Source organism: Lepisma saccharinum, chromosome 1 (assembly GCF_977018435.1).
Source record: "Lepisma saccharinum chromosome 1, izLepSacc3.1, whole genome shotgun sequence".
NCBI classification, from domain to species: domain Eukaryota; kingdom Metazoa; phylum Arthropoda; class Insecta; order Zygentoma; family Lepismatidae; genus Lepisma; species Lepisma saccharinum.
In genome coordinates, this window is record NC_139229.1 from 9,642,573 (window position 1) to 9,662,373 (window position 19,801).

At 35.5% G+C, this 19,801-nt stretch overlaps 1 protein-coding gene across 2 annotated transcripts in view; it reads right to left on the reverse strand.

Annotated features, from left to right (window-relative positions):
• The window catches only part of unc80 (unc80, NALCN channel complex subunit), a 310,307-nt gene that overhangs the window by 69,290 nt on the left and 221,216 nt on the right, over nucleotides 1-19,801 (reverse strand). For both annotated transcript variants that reach the window (XM_083128968.1, XM_083128960.1), the window contains 4 exons: nucleotides 10,766-10,959; nucleotides 6,096-6,206; nucleotides 4,234-4,463; nucleotides 2,649-2,844 (listed from right to left, as the gene is read on the reverse strand). In XM_083128968.1, coding sequence (XP_082985094.1) covers nucleotides 2,649-2,844; nucleotides 4,234-4,463; nucleotides 6,096-6,206; nucleotides 10,766-10,959 — 731 coding nt within the window. The remainder of the gene's footprint in view (nucleotides 1-2,648; nucleotides 2,845-4,233; nucleotides 4,464-6,095; nucleotides 6,207-10,765; nucleotides 10,960-19,801) is intronic.

Consider the following 19,801-nt stretch of genomic DNA (forward strand, 5'->3'; position numbering starts at 1 on the left):
CTGCACAGGCGCATACTGCTCGATCGTCACGACACCTTTATAGCATGTTGCTAAGGAACCATTTTGAGTCCCGAAATACATATTTTCATTGTGAATAAATCTCCATGAAGTTTAGAATAAAATTCCTGTTATTTAATGACTTACCCTCGTATTTACTACAGGATTTCCCAAAATTGAAATCATCAATTTTCCACAGCTCATGCCGTATGCAAAGAATGCACGCCATTCCATAAACTGAAATGACCACATCTTGTCTATTACTCTTTATAGTCTAATTACACATCTAGTATGCTAAAGGATATTCCAGAAGTAACAATTACCTGCAAAATATTTGCTGAAATTAATTGATGCACAAACACAAAAACACCACATTCCTCGGCACATGAACACTGCATGGCATCTCATGAACTGCTGAATTGTGAATGCACAATGTTACACAACATACACATACTGCTGAAGCACACGAAACATTTCCTTTGAAACACAACTCAAAATGTTTTTCTGTGATTGCAACAATGCTTTTCATAGACACGTCAAAAAAATGATGATAGTGATACCTTTAGCTTGATTGCTTGTTTATTTAATGTTTTTTTTTTCTAATTGTACAACAATTTTATTTATTGGGAGCAGGAAGGCCAACTGTATGATGTGGAAAAATGTAAAATCAGAGTTCCACTATATGTACAGTCACAAACACAATCTCTGTCTGAAAATAAAGAATCCTCAAAGGTCTTGTGAGTTGTGACGAACACATTGTAAGTAAATGGTTTTGTTACAACCCAGAAGTGTCCATGGCTGTACGAGAAACAATAATAACGCATGGAAACTAATCAATTATATATTCTTGACAACATAACACTGTCATAAAGTTCAAAAGAAATCCAGAGAGCAGGCAGATTGGCTTGAACCGATGTGGTATTAGCAAACATTCTACATGCTAACTAATTTCATGTCGCTAAGTGTAGAGGAAAGTGGATTATTATGAAGTGTTCATCATACTCTGGATGGTTCTACTAATATTTTAACCATGCTTATGAGGACATATATGATGGTGTCTTGGATAAAAGGCAAATTTAAACATCCATGCTGTATGTTTATTTCTTAATATCTCATTTGTCCTACACTGTGGCTGTGTGGTCTAAGGTGCAAGTTATGGGATGCCCACAGGTTTGAGACTCCCAGGAAAAGCATAATAACTTTTCTCCTGAGATTTCATCCAGTGTATGGGACCGGTGGCCACAAACAATCCTGAGGACATTGGGGAGCTACGAATAAGTAGTGTAACCCTGTCATACAAGAACTACAATTACAACTGGGGGTTCATTGTACTGACCACACATCACCCTGTAACTGTTTGGATGATCCCCCACCTCTGGTGGATGTGAGGATGGCTGTCGGTAGGTAGGCACTGGCCCTTATGGGCTGTTACGCCATGGGATATTATTATTATTATTTTTATTATTATTGTAATATCTTCTTCAATACATGGCATTACTGCAGATACTTCTTAAACATATATAAAATATTTACTATGTATTTTAAATAGTGCTGTGTAGTAGTGAATATATTACTAGAGTCGTGCATATTTAGTTTTTGACGAAAACACGAAATGTGAAATAACACATCCTAATGTTAATTTTTCATATTTCTGAAAGGTGTGAGATGCATTTTCCTACCCTGTTTTGTCACAAAATAATGCGAAATGAACTGCAAAATGCGAAAGAGAGACTTAAACACAAAATTTAGAGTTTATTTACCGCCACAACACTTTCTGAAGTCAGAAAATTGGTTAATTCTGCTGTGAATACTTGAGAAGTAAAAATGGACCCCTTAATATTCTGGTAACGACATAAATGTGTTATTAGAAAGGATTTGTTTGTTTTGTGTAGTAAGAGCAGTTTTTAAATCAAATTTAGGGTTACATTCACAATTTTAAAACTAAAATGTCATTTTATATATCTCTATAACAGCGAAATTTTATTTTATTTACTGCTTTTGAACCCGAAATTGACTCTGTTTTTGTCCCAAAATTTTGCTTCTCTATTTACCAAAAATATATGCATCTAGATATTACACAAAGAAATAACGTTCTTTACAACATACGAAGATTGATTATTGAGTTTATTTTACTTCGATTTTATGCCACATTTGGCCATTTTGCTAATTGCGAAGATGAGGATGAATGATGATTGATTTGTTTTATTTTAGGATGAAAAGTGATAAGATAAAATGGATGAAGGGACATTCACATGCATAAATGGACAGCAAACAACACAGGCCCCAAAGAGGATTATATTTGCCATGAGTCCAGATGACAGAGCCTAGCTAGCCTGCAAATACAGTCCAGGATTTACTTTGGAAGTAAAGTTGGCATTTGGATGTCCTGAGAAAGGGCCACACCTTACACATCAACCATAAAATATCTGTTCTTTACTCAGAATTCAGACCTCTGATTTGACAATGGAACAAAGATTTTGCACATTTTCAAAAATAGCTAACAGTCTATGAAAAGCACAAGAATCCACGGTCGCATTTTGACAAACATAACAAACATTCCACAAAAGCTGTTACATTCAAACGATTAGCACACACACATCGTTCCCATTTTTATACAGCAGGCCATCAAGATTCATGTATAAAGTTCTCACTTTATGTGCATCCCCATACTGTGAGTCCTCATCCGTGTCTAATATTGCTGAAACGCTCCCGAACATTTGAAGGATGAATGGCTTACGGTTCATCAAATAGAACTGCTTACATGCATACTCAACAGTTCTTTTCACCAGTTTATTTGTCTGGTGATTTGAATAAATTTGAAGGAGCGTTGGCATTATTAATAAATACCTGGAATATAAAGATTTGTACAAAAAAAAAGTCAAATTACTATGGAAAAAACTACTTAAAATGTTCTTTGATGGTAATGCAACAGAAAATGTATATTTATTTCTAGACAAAATATGATTTCTATGCTGTTTTGCAAGTTATCCACCTATAATTTTTTTGCAAACAAATCATTGCACCAGAATTAAATTACTTGATATACTTGTAACATGCATGTATCCATACTCCAGAAAAACATCTTAGGAAAAAATAACAATATCATCTGCATATTGCAATATTTTGCTTCACAATTCATTGACAAGTTTCAGACCCACATTACACCATGTGCGTAAAGAAGTAACATTTCTTCTTTCTGCTCCTTGTATAACAGTAAAATATCAAAAGATTTTACAAGTGTTTCAGTCAGTGAAGATATAATATATTTCAGTCAGAACATGGTGATATATTCATAATTGGGAGAAGAGAGATGGGGTAGTAGACAAATACGGAGAAATTAGTACTCACTTTATCCACGAAACTGCTTTCTTTTTCTTTGTTCTATTGATTTCAGTGGCCACTGCCACCATCCTCATTGGAACGATAAGGTGAGTACTAGTTTCTCCGTATTTATGGTGATATAGTTATTCTTAGGGATGGGATAAATTAATTGGTACTTTATCGGTATCGGCCGATTGGTGTATCGGTTTATCAGTAAATACCAATCCAATATATCTATAAATACCTTATAATTTAGTGCAAAATTTTGCCATTGTGTTATAATTTTTATGGATAATCACCATGCCTTATTTTTTTAAAAAGTAAATGTTTAAATATGCACCTTCTTTTGCACTGCAGTCACCTTGAAACATGCATTTATTACAGAGGTCAATGATAACAATTTAGGTTCTTCAAGGACCATTAAGAATTGTATATTGGATCGGTAGAATATCAGTATCCGTAAACTTTATATCGGTACTATATCGGTATTGGCCCATCCATAATACATTTATTTTGTACCAAGATTCTGTGAAAAGTTATACTTTGTGATGACGTAAACAATATTTTAATATTCTGATGTAATTCTTGAATGTTTTGAAGCAAAACTCTGGTAAATTTAAGCATATAATTAAAAATCTTAATTGTTACAATACTGAAGCATCGGTATTAGTATCAGTGGAAAGCAGTAAGTGTATCTATCAGCACTGGTGGGTATCTGTTCAAACTGGTATTCTTCCCTGACGATGAAAGTGCCATTCACCTTGCAAAATATCTAAGATTTAGATGTCTCCTTATTTAACTCCCCCCTCTATTCCATAATGTCCTCACAGGAAAAAGAGAAAAGGAACAGAGCAAGAAAAAGTAACGCTATACAAAAACACTACAATAATTACATTTCTAGAATAACAATCTTACCCATTTGTTGAAAAAATATTTTTGAAGTTATGAGCAGCATTAATATACGTTGCCATGACGTAACGCAGGATGCAGGAATCTTCGCTGTGCAGTATCACAGCTCCGTTTAACACGTTTAAGAAAAGATGAATGTCTCCAGAGTAAGCAAAATTCCCAGCCATTGCTTCAAACATCCTTGCAATCAGTCTCACCCACATGAATTTGTGCAAAACGTCCAAGCCCAGAAGTTCCTAAAATTATTATTTTTTTCTTATTTTGTATATAAACATGACAACAAGCAGTACATAAATTCATTAGATATACAGTTCCAATCTGTAATTTATAACACAATAATTAACAGTAAATTGTACTTAAAAATTATATTATTTAAAATCATAGCACAAAAATGGTTGATTGAATTTAAAATTTTGGGTGCATCAGTACTTAGGCTATTTTGCACACGTCACATGATATGCTCCTTACCTTATCTAAAATTTACTTTGAACACAACTGTAATGTCAGAGACTAAAATAGTCTTCCTTACAGCGCTGTAAAGGGGCACTCTGCACAAAACAAGGACAAAACACAAGACAACACACACAGTCCTATGAAGTATTTTTTGCAAGTCTGCAAAATGCAATCCAGGGTATTCTATGTGGAAGGGCGCTCCTTACACTCCAATCATTGTTGAAATTAACTTCTTGCACAAATATATAGTAATCATTTAGCATTTACAACATGCCTCAGATATAATTGATCATGACCTGCTATTGACTTTTTCTAGCTAAATTTGTTAACATGAAAATAAACCATGAAGACATAATAACATTATCATTCAATCAAAATACAGTTTAAAATGTGCCACTATGTATCAGAAGCTATATTCTTGACAAGACAACATTTACATTATGATATAAAGTCATAATATACATTCAATATGAACAAACATAAGCTAGAATTAATGATATATTCATTAATATAAAATAATAAATTAAATAAATTACATTAATTCAAAAATAAATTTAGTTTATCAATTGATTGTTTGATTGATTTGGTTTATTGTACTTTCCCTTTTTTTTACCACTTTTGGCTAATTGCAAAGATGAGGATGAGTGAAACTGTCGAAGGGACACTAACGAAAAAACACCCATGCCCATACTGGGATTTGAACTTGGAATTCTTGGTGTTGTAGCATGCTATGCTAACCACTCTGCCACAGAGGTTGGCTAAAATTTACTTCATCAATATTTCAATTTTTAGATAGTTAAAAACATTGAAAAAATATGTACAGTAAACCCAGAATTTATATTTTCCCACATTATGCATTCAATCTTCCTGGCCCCAACATAAGATGTTATAAAATTTGCACCGATTTTTTGTTATCCTACATTTTAAGTTTTTAACCTTGGTCACCTGAAAAACATAAAATCAAGGTTCCACTGTAATATCAAACCTGCTTTCCACTACAACTTTAGAAATAAGAGCTGACCCCTGTGGCAGAGTGGTTAGCACATTGTGCTATGATGCCAGGGGTCCCGGGTTCGAATCCCGGCCTGGGCATAGATGTTTGTAGTGTCCATTGATCAATTGTATCATATCATCACTCATTTCCAGCTTCGCAAATTAGCCAAAAGTGGCACAAAAAGCAAAGAAAAATAAAGCCAATCAATCAATCAATTTACAAATAAGACTCAAAAAAATAAACTTTACTATATATATATAAGAGAGGTGATAGCTGTCAGAAATCATTTGAATAAAAATTATTTAACCCTTCTAGCATTTTTTTCATGTTAGTACACCTACAGTGAAAATATAATGCTTTGAACTGACACAATGCAGTGCAGACTTTCTGGTAGACATGGGTTTTACACTTCCCCACTTACCTCTCCAAGCTCCCCTCCATTATAAAGATCGAGATCGGTTTCCAAAGCTTTCCTTGGAAAAGACGGAAGTTTCATGAGTTCCTCATGGAGGAAAACAACTCTTTGAACAACCTGGAATTTTTTTAAAAAAAAGTAACACTGGATAATAACAGGTAATAAGCAAAGCATGTTAGTTAACAAATTTACTTAATTCATAATTAGGAGAAGAGAGACGCGGTAGTAGATAAATACAGAGAAACTAGTACTTAACAGTTTCGTGAATAAAGTAAGTACTAGTTTTTCCGTATTTAAATTTACTTAAGTTGCCAATATATATATAAGTGACAAAATTAACGCTGAGCCAATACCAGTGGTATCGTTATCAGAAAGTATTGTTTGGAATTCATCTACAGATACCAGCTGATACTTTTCTGGCAATTTGGTCTTTCACAGGGTCCGCAAAAATGCCGTGTGACACTTCCTGGAATCTATCTATTCTGGAAATTATGCAAAATTCAAATTTTCTATTATTTCCACCAATTTTGCATGAAAAACTATATTTTGTGATTAGATAATTCTGATGTAATTCTTGAATGTTCTAAAGCAAATTTCATGTTAGATTGATGTATATAGTTGGAGAAGAAAATTTACACCATTATTGATCAATATTTTGAACAAATTTTAATTATTACAATTTTCAAGTATCAGTATCGGTGGGAATCGGTAAGAGTATTGGTATTGATTCAGCCCTAGACAAAATATTATTCGTGGAAGAGAAACGTTGCCTCATGGTTGAGTCCTGTTGTAGGCATAGGTGTTTGTTTCTTTGTACATGTCTTTTCATCAATGTGATGTAATCATTATCACAATTAGCATAGGGAGGCACATAATCAACATAAAAGAGGAAAAATACAAAATACATACATTTTGTATTTGTATTTTTGTTATTTAGTGCTGCTTCTCTGCCACATTATGACTAATTGCAACAATGACGATGAGTGATGATTAGATTAAATTGATGAAGGGACACTCACGTGCCCAGGCCAAGATTTGAACCTGAGAACCTCAGCGATGAAATTAAAATTTGACTGCTAACATGCTCGGTCACTTAATTGGCACAAAATACATACAGAACGGAAATAAGTTTACTACATTCCTTCACTATGATCTTCTTCTGTCTCAAATCTAGAACGGATGAATACCATCAGCAGAGTTGTTTTTGTTGAAGCCCCGTGCAGTTCTTTCAGTTTTGTGAAGAAATCTTGTTTGGGGAATGTGGTGGATTTAAATTAATTAGCTGAAACAGCTTATAGAGCACAGAGGATTTATTAAGGCCTACTGAAAAGTTATGTGAAAACTGTGACTTGTGGCCATGCTTCGTACGGCTCAAAGCTTGACTGAACTTTAGTCAATTTACACAGTTGAGAATGCAGATGAATGATCTGAGCAAGAAAAGTACCAAACTTAATATTGTGGAAAGCTTTCAGCAAATTATTTCCAGCATTAGAGAACAGGTTGGTACTCTCGAAACAAGTTCAGTCACACATGAGTCAATGCTATCTGCTTTTAGTGTTCATTTACAAGAACCGAATGAGAAGTATAAGCAACTGTATATTGATTTAAGAAATCAAGCTTTTCTTTTATGAGATTACCAATCATGTGACTGAGCAGATACACCCTATCGAAAATAAACTCTGGCAAATTCATGCTAATCTTATAAACAATGATACCAAAAAACCTAAGCCAATACTCTACCACTGAGCTACCGTGCTAACAAATTCTTTTTCAGGAGCAACAGTGTGACAACACTGTCAAGCAAGCAGAGTATGACAATGTTTTGGCAGCACTCTGCATTAATAATCTTGTATTGCGAAACTGCATGGTAATTATCACTCATTGGATGGACATCATACACTACTATCAGCTAAACTTTTGGATTTCCAGGTTCTTCACACACAATTTTATTGCAAGGAGAAACATTGATAACACAGCATAGCATTCCTTGACATGTACAGTCACGGACACTTCTGGGTTGTAATAATCCTACTGAAAGTCAATGGATCTTTTACAACCCAGAAGTGTCCATGACTGTACAACCCAGTGGCGTATGCTGGTTTTAACTAGTGGGTAATCTCAGACACTTGATTCATCCACCCACTCCTGAAGTCTCCCTGCAAATTTACCTCAACATTCATACAGGATTTACGAATGTATGTGTGAAAAATGTTACCTTATTGTTGCGACCACTGTCGAATAATTGTTGTGATTGCACTTGCAGTTAATCTACGTTTAGAATTTTAAACAATAAAACAAGATAATATAATAAATCTATAAGAAAAAACCTGTAACAAAGAATATGAAAGGAATTCGGTAATGAAATAAAAACCCTCAATATTAATTGAAGTGTAAAATTCAAGTTACCCCAGTACCCAGTTACTCGTGCATTCCTGATTTTTGTTTTTATACACGGAAGTTTGAGTTCAAGACCTGTGGTACAAGAGATTCTACTGGCCTACCTACATTAACTATTTCCAATTTCTCCGGAAAAGATCCCGTTCCAAATATTTTCACACGAAAATATTATATTATATCCATTGCCTTTAACTTTAAACACAGCACTAGCACGAATACTAAACCACTAACAGCTAAACAAATATTAAATTCTCGAATCGCTACAACACGCATTCAATTCCCTGCGCCAATCTTCTATTGTGGTTCCTTCCTGCTTGACACAGACTTCATATTCTCTGCGATGCGCGAGGTTCTATAAGTTGGAATCATTGCGTTTTTTGTTTATATATTTTACATTCAAACATCTTTTATAATTATGATCATTATTAATCTAGAGAGGGGGGAGAAGCAACTTAAATTACCTAATATATGTGTACGTATATATATAATTTACTTCTGATAGCTTTCCCTTTTAAAAATTATTCATTTCTGTGAAAGAAATACTCTCACTGGTTTTGAAGGCTACAAAGAAAGTAATCACGCATTTTAAAATACAAAAATGAATAAAAGTAAGTATATAAATAGTTTAATTACTTCATTAATCGATTTATTAAATTGTTATTTGACGTCGCTTTTCTGCCACTTTTGGCTAATCACTACGAGTGATGATATGAAATTTATGAAGGGACATTTACAAAGAGCACCCATGCCCAGCCCGGTATTCGAACCCTGGAGCTCTGACGTCATAGGGAGCTGTGGCAACCACTCCGCCACAGAGGTCGGTGTAATTTCTTGAATTTCTAGTTAAAATTTAATTTATTTAATTACCGTCATCTTCAATATTAAAGCTTTTTTTTTCCCTATGACAATATCTGTTGAAATAACAGATATCAGGAAGACAGAAGCAAATGTAAAATGAAAATTAACATAGAATTGGTTCGCAAATGTTGTTCACATTTCCCTGTTTCTCGCGCACTTTCAGATGTATTTTCTCTACTTTCCTTTTCAGTACGTAATTTGCGAAACCAGAATTCTGTTTCCTGAGAAATTTCTTTGTCGTAAACAACACGGCTGCTACGATACAAAGGCCACCGGGGAAGAATGGCAGAAGAGGGTGCCAGCCGAGGGAACGGCAAAGGCTCTGGGGTGGAGAGTGCGACCGATGGACTCTCTCCAGAAGGAGCTTACCCTTGCCACGCAATAACCGCGCCTGAGAAGCAGTGTTTCCTTCCCCTCCCATCAAGGGATTTAAAGGGAGCCGGTGGAATCTCACCCTGACGTCACCAGATTCCACCAGCTGGAGAAAGTGGCTGAAAGCCTCTCGGACATTCAGCGGCAAATGTTTGAAAAACATTCGCACGCTGGGAGTAAAGAAATATGCGAATCAAAGATTGGTTCGGAAGAATATTGCGAAGAAATAAAAAACAACTTTTTTTAAAAATTATAGTCGGGTCATCTCCGATTACCTAGGTTACCCAGAGTATACGCCGCTGGTACAACCTCAATTCTGATCAGTTCACATCATTCTTACTTGGGAAGTATCTTTATAGGATGGTCTTGTTAGACGACAATATTTGAATGCAGTGCTTTCTTCCTTCCCTAAGTTGAATATTTGCATAACTAAGGATGTGAAATACAGAGCTAAATTTTGATTTATAATTTTTGGTTGCAGCTGTATAGTGATTACTTGGGCATATGTTGCTGGTGTCGTGACAAAATTCTGGACTGCTAGTGTTGCTAACCAAAGTTAAATACCATTAAAATGTCACTTTTTAACTCCACCATATAAAATCGTTATTGCTAAACACACTAAGTGCTTCACTTGACCCCTATTCTATCCAGTCACAACATTGCATATTATGATAGAACAATATCATTCTTATCAACTTTTCTCCTCTGAAAAGGGAAAAAAAATCAGTCTGGCTTGAGCAATTAACTTCTAAAATTTCATGTATGGAGTGAACTGGCACAAAATAATTTTAACATATCTCAATAAATGAGGCTTCATAAGGCAAGAAATCCAGTACGTACAAATTTATCCCAGTTCTTTTGTTATAAGTGAACAAAATTAAGCTTTTGTAACTTTTGGAACACCTTTTACCAATTCACCGCAAGTACTAAGACTAGTTATATGCTCACATGATCATAAGAAATATGGAGACAGGCCACTATTGCATATCCATTCTTCATAACATATGGACAGAGAACAGTAGTAAAAATTTGCAAACTTCTACACATACCATGTCAACATTCTTCAGAATAGCCCAAGTCAACAAAACTTTTCCAATTTCCACAAATTTCAATATCAACGCTTGCCTCTGCAAGGCATTGTATGCCTCTTCTGGTTCCATGTGAATTAGGGAGAGTTGAGGATACTGGGATCTCTTGAAGAAGTAGAAGTCACGTACATATGCTGAAGGACTGTGAATCTGATCTGTCAGAGAAAACAATATATTGGAAAATTGGGAATTATTAAGTTTCTAAATTTTTCATTCTTACAGCATATTACATTTTTCAAAGTATTTTGGCCACAGTCCACATGGTTCAATATACAGTGGGATGCACAAGTATTTGCTTGGCAAATTGTCCATGACTATTAATTCATATTTCTCTTGGAAAGTATGCATCTTTAATGATTTTTTAAGTATGTTGGTGCAGAGGCTGTCAACAGCTTGTCTGAATTTTGTTTCAATTCTTCAAGCTCTCATTGGGTAAAACAAAGAGCATGAACGTGGTGGACAATTTACTTGGTAATACTTATGCAGGCCTGTACCGAGGATTTTTTTTAGGGAGGTGCCAATCCATGTTATATATATATATATATATATATATATATATATATATATATATATATATATATATATATATATATATTTGGATAAAAGAAAGGAGGGCCAAAAGGGCTAAAGAAAAATCAAAGAAGGAGAAAGGAAACACTCACCAGACAGCAGTGAAAGAATTCGAATTTTTTCAGTGTCTGTTGAGTGTTTCCTTTCTCCTCCTTTGATTTTTATATAGCATCGTATTGGGTTATGGTTAGCCAAAGGAAGAGAAACATTTTCACCTGGTAGCCAGTAGCTGCGATTGGACAATTTACTTTCTCTTAGTAGACAAAGTTTGAGTTTTAGGTCTACTTTTATGCACAGATAGACTAATTGGGACTGGGCCTACAGTTCAAAGTGTGATGCGAACCACTATGTGCATCCACCGCATCTGGGTAGACAAGGCTTATCATTAAGAGGCCATACTGCAGGAAGCAAAAGTGGAAATAGTTGGGGAGGGGGGGGGGGCAACTGCCACTCCATGGCCTCCAATTGCCACCACTGCTGGTAGCCTTGCATCAATGGTAATAAAACTACAAGTACTAAATATGGCAGACTGCAGACTTATGGAAATCACCTCTCTACACAACAAACACATTCATTTATGCAAAGACAAAATTGAAATTTTTACAAGTTTGAAAAATTGTCGATATTTACGTAGCTTTTTATAGGTTCACATATTAAAATTTCATGGCTGGGTATGGGCCTGTTATGCATCTCACTGTACCATAGAAGCTTGTCTACAGGAAAAGGGAAAAACTAAGACCGAGTCGATACCACTCAGAATGGATACCAATGAAAATACTTGAAATTCATTAACAGTTCAAAGTAGTTCAGGATATTTATTAATTTTAATATGCAAGCATTCCAATGGAACTATACCATTGCTTTAAAATATTCATTACTTCACATGAGATAATCATAATCACCTAGTTAATTTCTCACAATGCTGTTCCAAAAATAATGAAACTATGCACTTTGCATAATTTCCAGGAAAACACCACCATGGCATTTTTGCAGACTCAACGAAACACCAGATTTAAAGAAGAAGAGCTTTGAGTTTTCGCTTTAACTTCATTTTATGCACAGATAAACTAATTGGGGACTGGATATAGTTTTAAGTAGGATCTGAAGCACTATGTGCCTCCACTGGGTATTGAACACTGGACCCCTTGATTACAAGGCAATGCCCCATTACTACTATGCAGGCTGGATAAAAATCATGATTTTTATTTAAAGAAATAGTTTTTGTTGATTTTTTATTTAAACCTAATATTTTGATTTTTTAAGAAAACAAGCTTAAAATTGCTTGCATAGTTTTTGGCACCTTGCACATAGATGTATGTATTTAATAGAAGGGCTTTTTCTAGTAAACGGCCCTGTAAAATATTTGAACAATTTGAGTTTGTGTTTTAAGTCCACTTTATGCACAGAAAGGCTAATTAGGACTGGACCTACAGTTTAAAATAGGATTGGAACCACTATTTGCCTTCACCGGGAATATAACCCGGGACTCCTTGCTTACAACGCGATGACGCTACCATTGAATCATTGGGGAGGCCCTTTGAACAATTTGATTAAAGAAAAAATAAAGAATATACGTAAACATATATTTTTCTGATACTGCAACTTCTATGAAAATGTTTCTGGAGTGTGTTAATGAAACTAATAATAATTTCAGTGACTTATCTTCCATTGAACATAAAACATTCTGGATAATTATTTTTATAAAATTTGTATCTGAATTTTGGAGATTCTTTTAATGATAGTTCAAAAAATATCAGCTCCCATATTTATTTACAGTTTAATGATATTGACACTATTTATGGTTTAACATGATTAGTATTTTGTATATTTTTCTACTCAAAATGTTTACTATTTTTGCCAATAAAATTGTTGAATTTTAAATCAAGAGAAATCCTGAGTTTGCATTTCCTTTTGTATGAGCTTCACACAATCAGTAACTAACTAACTCTCTAGCCTTCTTAAACCCGAAGGTTCATGGCTGCAGCAGAACAGGCCTTCCATCTGTCTCTATCTTGAGCAAGATCTATATACTCTTTTCCATCTCTACCGATTTCCTTTAGATCCATCTCAACGTTGTTCCTCCATCTTCGTTTTGGCCTTCCTATAGGTCTCTTACCATCAGGTTTCCCAACAAGAATCCTGTGAATGCCTCTTTCCTCTCCCATTCGTGGCACATGGCCTGCCCACCTAAGTCTTCTTGATTTAATTATTCTGATAATATCTGGACATGAATACAAATTATGTAGTTCTAAATTATGTAACCTTCTCCACTCACCTGTCTCCTCATCCCTTTTAGGTCCAAAGATTTTCCTAAGGATCTTATTATCAAATACTCTCACTTTGTGTTCCTCTTTCAATGTAAGGGACCAAGTTTCACACCCATATAATTAGGGAACGGAACTTTATGTGCTAAAAAACTCAGAAATATTTATTTTTTATGTGTCATAAATGTTGAAAATATGTGATAAAAACAGAAAAATATGTGACAAAAATAAAAACATTTGGTAACAAAAACAAACTATAACATGCATTTTAAACACCTGAAATTAGTTTCTAAATGCTTACCTCTTAGCGAGCTATTTTTTGGAAGAGTTGCAGTGGATCACCATAGTTTTTTCCAAATTCTCCATTGTAAATCTGTCACGATTATCTCTAAAAAGCATCTTATATTGTGAGAGAGATCGCTCCACGTCACAAGAAACAATTCTTGCATATTTGAATCACGAATGTCACTAACGCTTAAGTTTTCCAAAGCTTCCTCTTCCTCTACTTCACTTTCCAAAACACATGCAATTTGGCACAAAGTTTGAAAACCTTGGTTTTTCCCAAAACATTCTGTACATTTAGACACTTAGATCCAGTGAGTTCTTGCAGTTTCGTTTCTACTATACGGACTTTACCAATGGAAGCTGCCAAAGTGTTCGCGGACGATTCAAGCTTTCATATGGAATTAGAGAGAATGGACAGGTTTGTTGAGATGTATGCCAATTCGACTTTTATGGAGGGCTCCATCAACAGTTCTTGCAGAATTCTTCTTTGTCGAGATCATTTACAACAGATACAATTTTTTCAAAGTTCTGGGCATAACATCTGCATCCAACCAAGTGCCCCATCGCGTAACTAGGGGGAAGGGGAACCTCAGGACGTTTTTGTTTAAAAATGTCTATTCTTCTAGGCAACTTGATAAAAACTTTCTTGCCATTTGAAACCAGTTTATCGACATTGGGATAAAGAGCTCTTATCTTTTCATATATTCTATGCAACGCATGGGCCACACATTTAATGTGCACCATTTTGGCGTAGCTAACGGCAAGGCCTACTGCAGCTTTTTTCATGTAAGCTGCAGCATCTGTCACGAGGAGAAGAACATTGTCAAATTTTATGCCTTCCGGTCACAATAGCTGCATTGCTTCATTAAAAAGCCTTGATATCGTTACGTGTAGCCAGCCCCAGCTACTTACAGCTATTTTCTCCCAATAGGATTGTAGGCGAGGTGCCAGAAGTCTGCCAGCGAGGGTGTTCAAAGACAAAACAAACCTAGTACTCTCGATATGAAAGAGGTGCAGAGTAGCCTATAAACATTCTTCCGTCGAGGATTTCGAGGTGGATGAAGTCAATGAGCGATTTTATGTATTTAAAATGAAAATTCGCAAAATATGTATTTACATACGGAAAACTGGAAAATATGTGTTTTTATGTAAAATAAAATTTGCTGTGTTGACATATAAGGCTATGATCAGAATTTTGGCAAAAATGAGGGTCTGTATCTTATCGCAGAAAAAACATTTAATTACCTAAAGTTCCTTTCCCTACATATAATACTACAGGCAATATTACTGTTTTGTATATTTTAACTTTTAGTTTCTTAGATATTAAACGAGAAGACAAAAGTTTATGAAGAGAGAAGTAACATGCACTTCTTGAATTAAGCCTACTTTTTATTTCCTCTTTAATATAATTTTCATTTGTTAATATTACTCCTAAGTATTTGAATTTGGAAACTGGTTCAAAGGAGTTGTTATAAATAATTAGATTTTGATTATTACCTAACACTTGGTTTCGGCCTGTAAGCATATATTTAGTTTTCTCCTTGTTAACTTCCAAACCTATCTCTTTAGCAGTTTTGAAAAATATTGTAGCATTATTCTTAATTGTATTTATATCATCCCCTAATAAGTCTACATCATCTGCATATGCTAACAACTGAGTCACACCATTTAATTTTAGTCCTTCGTTAGTTTCTTTTACCTTCCTAACAGCATATTCTAAGGCAAAATTAAAGAGCAATGGAGATAATGCATCTCCTTGTTTTAACCCATCATGAATTGTAAATTTGTAAGTCACATTAATACCCACACGAATTTGACTTTCTGTTTCACTGGTGCATACTTTTATCATACTAACAACCTTCTTAGGTATTCCAAACTCTACTAATATATTATATAATTTATCTCTTTTGACCGAATCATATGCTTTTTTTAAATCAATGAATAGCTGATGGACATGTTGATTATATTCCCACTTTTTTCAAATGTCTGTCTGATGTGAAAAATTTGATCTGTAGTTGATCTGTTACGTTTAAATCCACATTGCCTATAATTTCATTAGCATATGGGGTTAGTCTTGTTAAAAGAATGTTAGACAATATTTTATATGTTGTTGAGAGTAGAGAAATTCCACGGTAATTATTGCAGTTCATTTTATCACCTTTTTAAAAAAACACAGAAACAATTATGGATTCTTTCCACTGTTGAGGTATTTCTTCTTTATTCCATATTAAACAAATTAATTTATGAATTTTACATATTAACGAATTTCCACCATATTTAATTAACTCAGCTGGTATTAAATCAATGCCAGGTGCTTTGTTATTCTTTAGCCTTTTAATAGCATTTTTAACTTCAGTCAAGTTAGGTTCTGGAACTAAAGGTTCTGCTGTGTGTACTTCATTTACTTCTGATTTATCTCCTACATGAACATTTAAAAGGTCATTAAAGTAGTTCTTCCATCTATTTAGAATATCGCTTGGGTCAGCTAGAAAATCACCATCTTTATATTTTATCAAGTTTACTTTAGGTTGCCACCCCTTTCTAAATTCATTTACACCTTTATATAAATCTCTGATATTTTTGTTTTTGCTGTTTGTTTCAATTTTGTTTATTTTGCTTTTCAAGTAATCTCTTTTTTTTACTTCTAAACGTGCGGTTAACTTCTCGCTTTATTCTATTATAATTGCTTAGATTTGTATCATCCGAGTTATTTAACCACCTAAGTCTAGCCTGATTTCTTATTTCTACTAGATTATGAAATTCATTATCAAACCATGGCTTACTTTTTCTTGGTTTATGGTATCCTATAGTTTCTTTAGCTGCTGATTCTATTTCATTACGTATGTGCTCCCAATTCTTATTTACGTCTGTTTCATTTATATTTTCATCATCATTTAAATCCTGCAAAACATCAAATCTATTTGACAGTTTAATTTGGTAATATTTCTTAATTCTTTCATCAGCAAATTTTCCTGTATTAAATTTTAGAACTTTTAGATTTTGTTCCTTATGATTTATCACTGAGAGTCTTTCTCTTAATTTAGCAATTACTAAATAATGGTCACTGGCACAGTCAGCACCTCTATGTGTACGAACGTCAATTATACTAGTATGCCTTCTCTTATCAATGAGAATATGATCTATCTGATTATGAGTTTTACCATCTGGAGAAGACCAGGTATATTTATGGATATCTTTATGTTTAAAAGTGGTACTTTTCACAATTAAATTCTTTGAGGTTGCAAAAGTAATCAATCTTATACCATTATCATTACTTAATTCATGAAGACTTTCTTTACCAATCGTGGGTTTAAATGTCTCTTCTTTGCCAATCTGTGCATTACAGTCACCTAACAGAATTTTCATATCATACTGAGAAAATTTATCAAAGATCTGTTCTAACTCTGCATAAAAATCATCTTTAGTATTATCATCTTTATCTTCCGTTGGTGCATGTATGTTTATTAAAATAATTTTACACCACCTACCCTGTAAAACTGCATATGATATCCTATCATTAATAAATTCTACTGTTTTAAGAGACGAGATAATTCTATTATTTATGAAAAAGCCTGTTCCAAAATTATGATTTTCAGTACCACCATAGAAAAAAGTATAATTTTTAGTTTTACAATTCCCTTCTCCTGGCCAGCTAACTTCATGGACAGCTACTACATCTAATTTATACTTACCTATCTCATTAACTGTACACTGAAATGCCCCAGGCCGGTAAAGGCTCAGAACATTCCAGGTGCCTAATTTAATATCCTTATTCCTAACGTAGATCTTATCCTTAGTCCAGGGACCTCCCAAAGTAGTCCCCACCCGGAGATCCGAACGGGGGACTATTTTACCTCCGAAATATTTTACCTTGGGAACATCCATGGTCTTATATTGCTGTTTCTTGACATGTCTTTTTACAGTGCAGAGTTGTCAGCTCTACGCCTAACCCCCAATATGAATGGAGGACTGCACCTGTCGTTTGTCAGCAGATCCCTCGGATCTAGCTGGGAGGATCACATTGTAGTCCACCAACCATACCCCACTTCTGCCGATTGTGGGGCGCTCATAGAGCCATGACAGGAAAGTTCATTTTGGATGTCAATGTCAAAATTTTAAAACTAAAATATCTGTGTACTATATAAGGAAATTGAATCCCTGTGCATCATCTAGATTTTCTCTTGGACAGCTGAATGTACAGGGAAGCAATATAATGGAAAAAGATAATGTCAGAGTTGTTCCTGAAGGAGAATTCTCCAAAAGAAATTGGCCAGAAGATGTTTGTTATGTAAAAAGATAACGTCCCATCCTATGGCATTGTGAAATTCAAGCGCAATATACACTCATGCTTATAAATTAAGGATAATGCTGAATCTTGTGCAAAGAAATATTTGATTGCACGTTGCAGCTTGAAATTATGTCCGGGTACTGTATCAAAGAACCTGTGTTGACTATGACCTTGATTCAGTGTATGGTGGCGCTGTAAGCAGACCAATGACTCACAGGAGTGAAACTGCTGACCAGAGTACAGTGCCGATAGGAAGTGTGCAGTTGTGTTTAGTTGTGCTAATGGTGAGTGCGTGTGTGAAATGACTTGACGAGCACATATTGATGATGTAATGAGGGGAAGGATACCTGGGTGGCTAGAGGCGGGCCAAAGACAGAAGGTCGTGTCACAGGTGCACTATGTGCCACAAAGTGTCATCTCACGATTATGGCAAAGATTACAACAGACTGGAAATGTGTCTTGGCGCTACAGCAGTGGATGTCTACAGTGTACAAGAGTAAGTGCCCAGAGACACAGACGGAGTACTGCCGGGGGCCTTGCTCAAGACCTTACAGCTGCCACTGGAACAGTTGTTTCCAGACACACTGTGTACAGACGACTTAACAGGCACGGTTTATTCGCCCGGAGGCCTGCAATCTGCATTCCACTGTCACATGGTCACAGAGTAGCCCGTAACAACTGGTGTAGAGAACACAGGACATGGACAATGGAAGAATGGTCTCAGGTACTCTTCACTGACGAGTCCAGGTATAGTCTCAACAATGATTCTCGTCGTGTAACCATCTGGCGTGAACCAGGAACCAGATACCGACCCGGTAACATCGTCGAAAGGAACCAGTATGGAGGTGGTGGTGTCACGGTGTGGGGTGGCCTTATCCTGGGTTCACGTACACCCTTGCATATCTTCGACAGAGGTACTGTAACAGGTCAGGTGTACCGGGATGTTATTCTGCAAGACTACGTTCATCTTATCAGAGGTACAGTCGGTCCTACGTTTCTCCTGATGGATGACAATGCCAGGCCACACCGAGCTGCTATTGTGGAGGAGCACCTTCAAACAGAAGACAAAATACGAATGGAGTGGCCTGCCTATTACCCCGACCTCAACCCAATCGAACATGCTTGGGATGCTCTAGGCCGACGTGTCGCTGCACGTCTTCCACCTCCTCGGACTCTTCAGGAGCTCCGACAGGTACTGGTGCAAGAATGGGAGGCCATACCCCAACAGCTGCTCGACAACCTCCTCCAGAGTATGCCAAGCCGTTGTACTGCATGTGTCAATGTGCATGGGCATCACATTCCATACTGAAACCTGTGCACATACTCAAAGAACTGTGGAACAACAATTTACACTCTCCCTTGGTTTGTATCATATGGTTTGGTTTTTCTCACGTTTTCTGCAATAAACAGGGTTAAACAGGGTATGTGGATGTCTTTCTTGTGTGTTCAACATGTGTCTGTGCTACCAGAACTAGTTTGTTTCAGTGCTGTATCGTGGGGCACCAAAACCTCTATTATCCTTAATTTATGAGCATGAGTGTAGTTTAGATGTGGTCAGATCCTGGTTGAGTCGGAGCACATTCCAGGTTA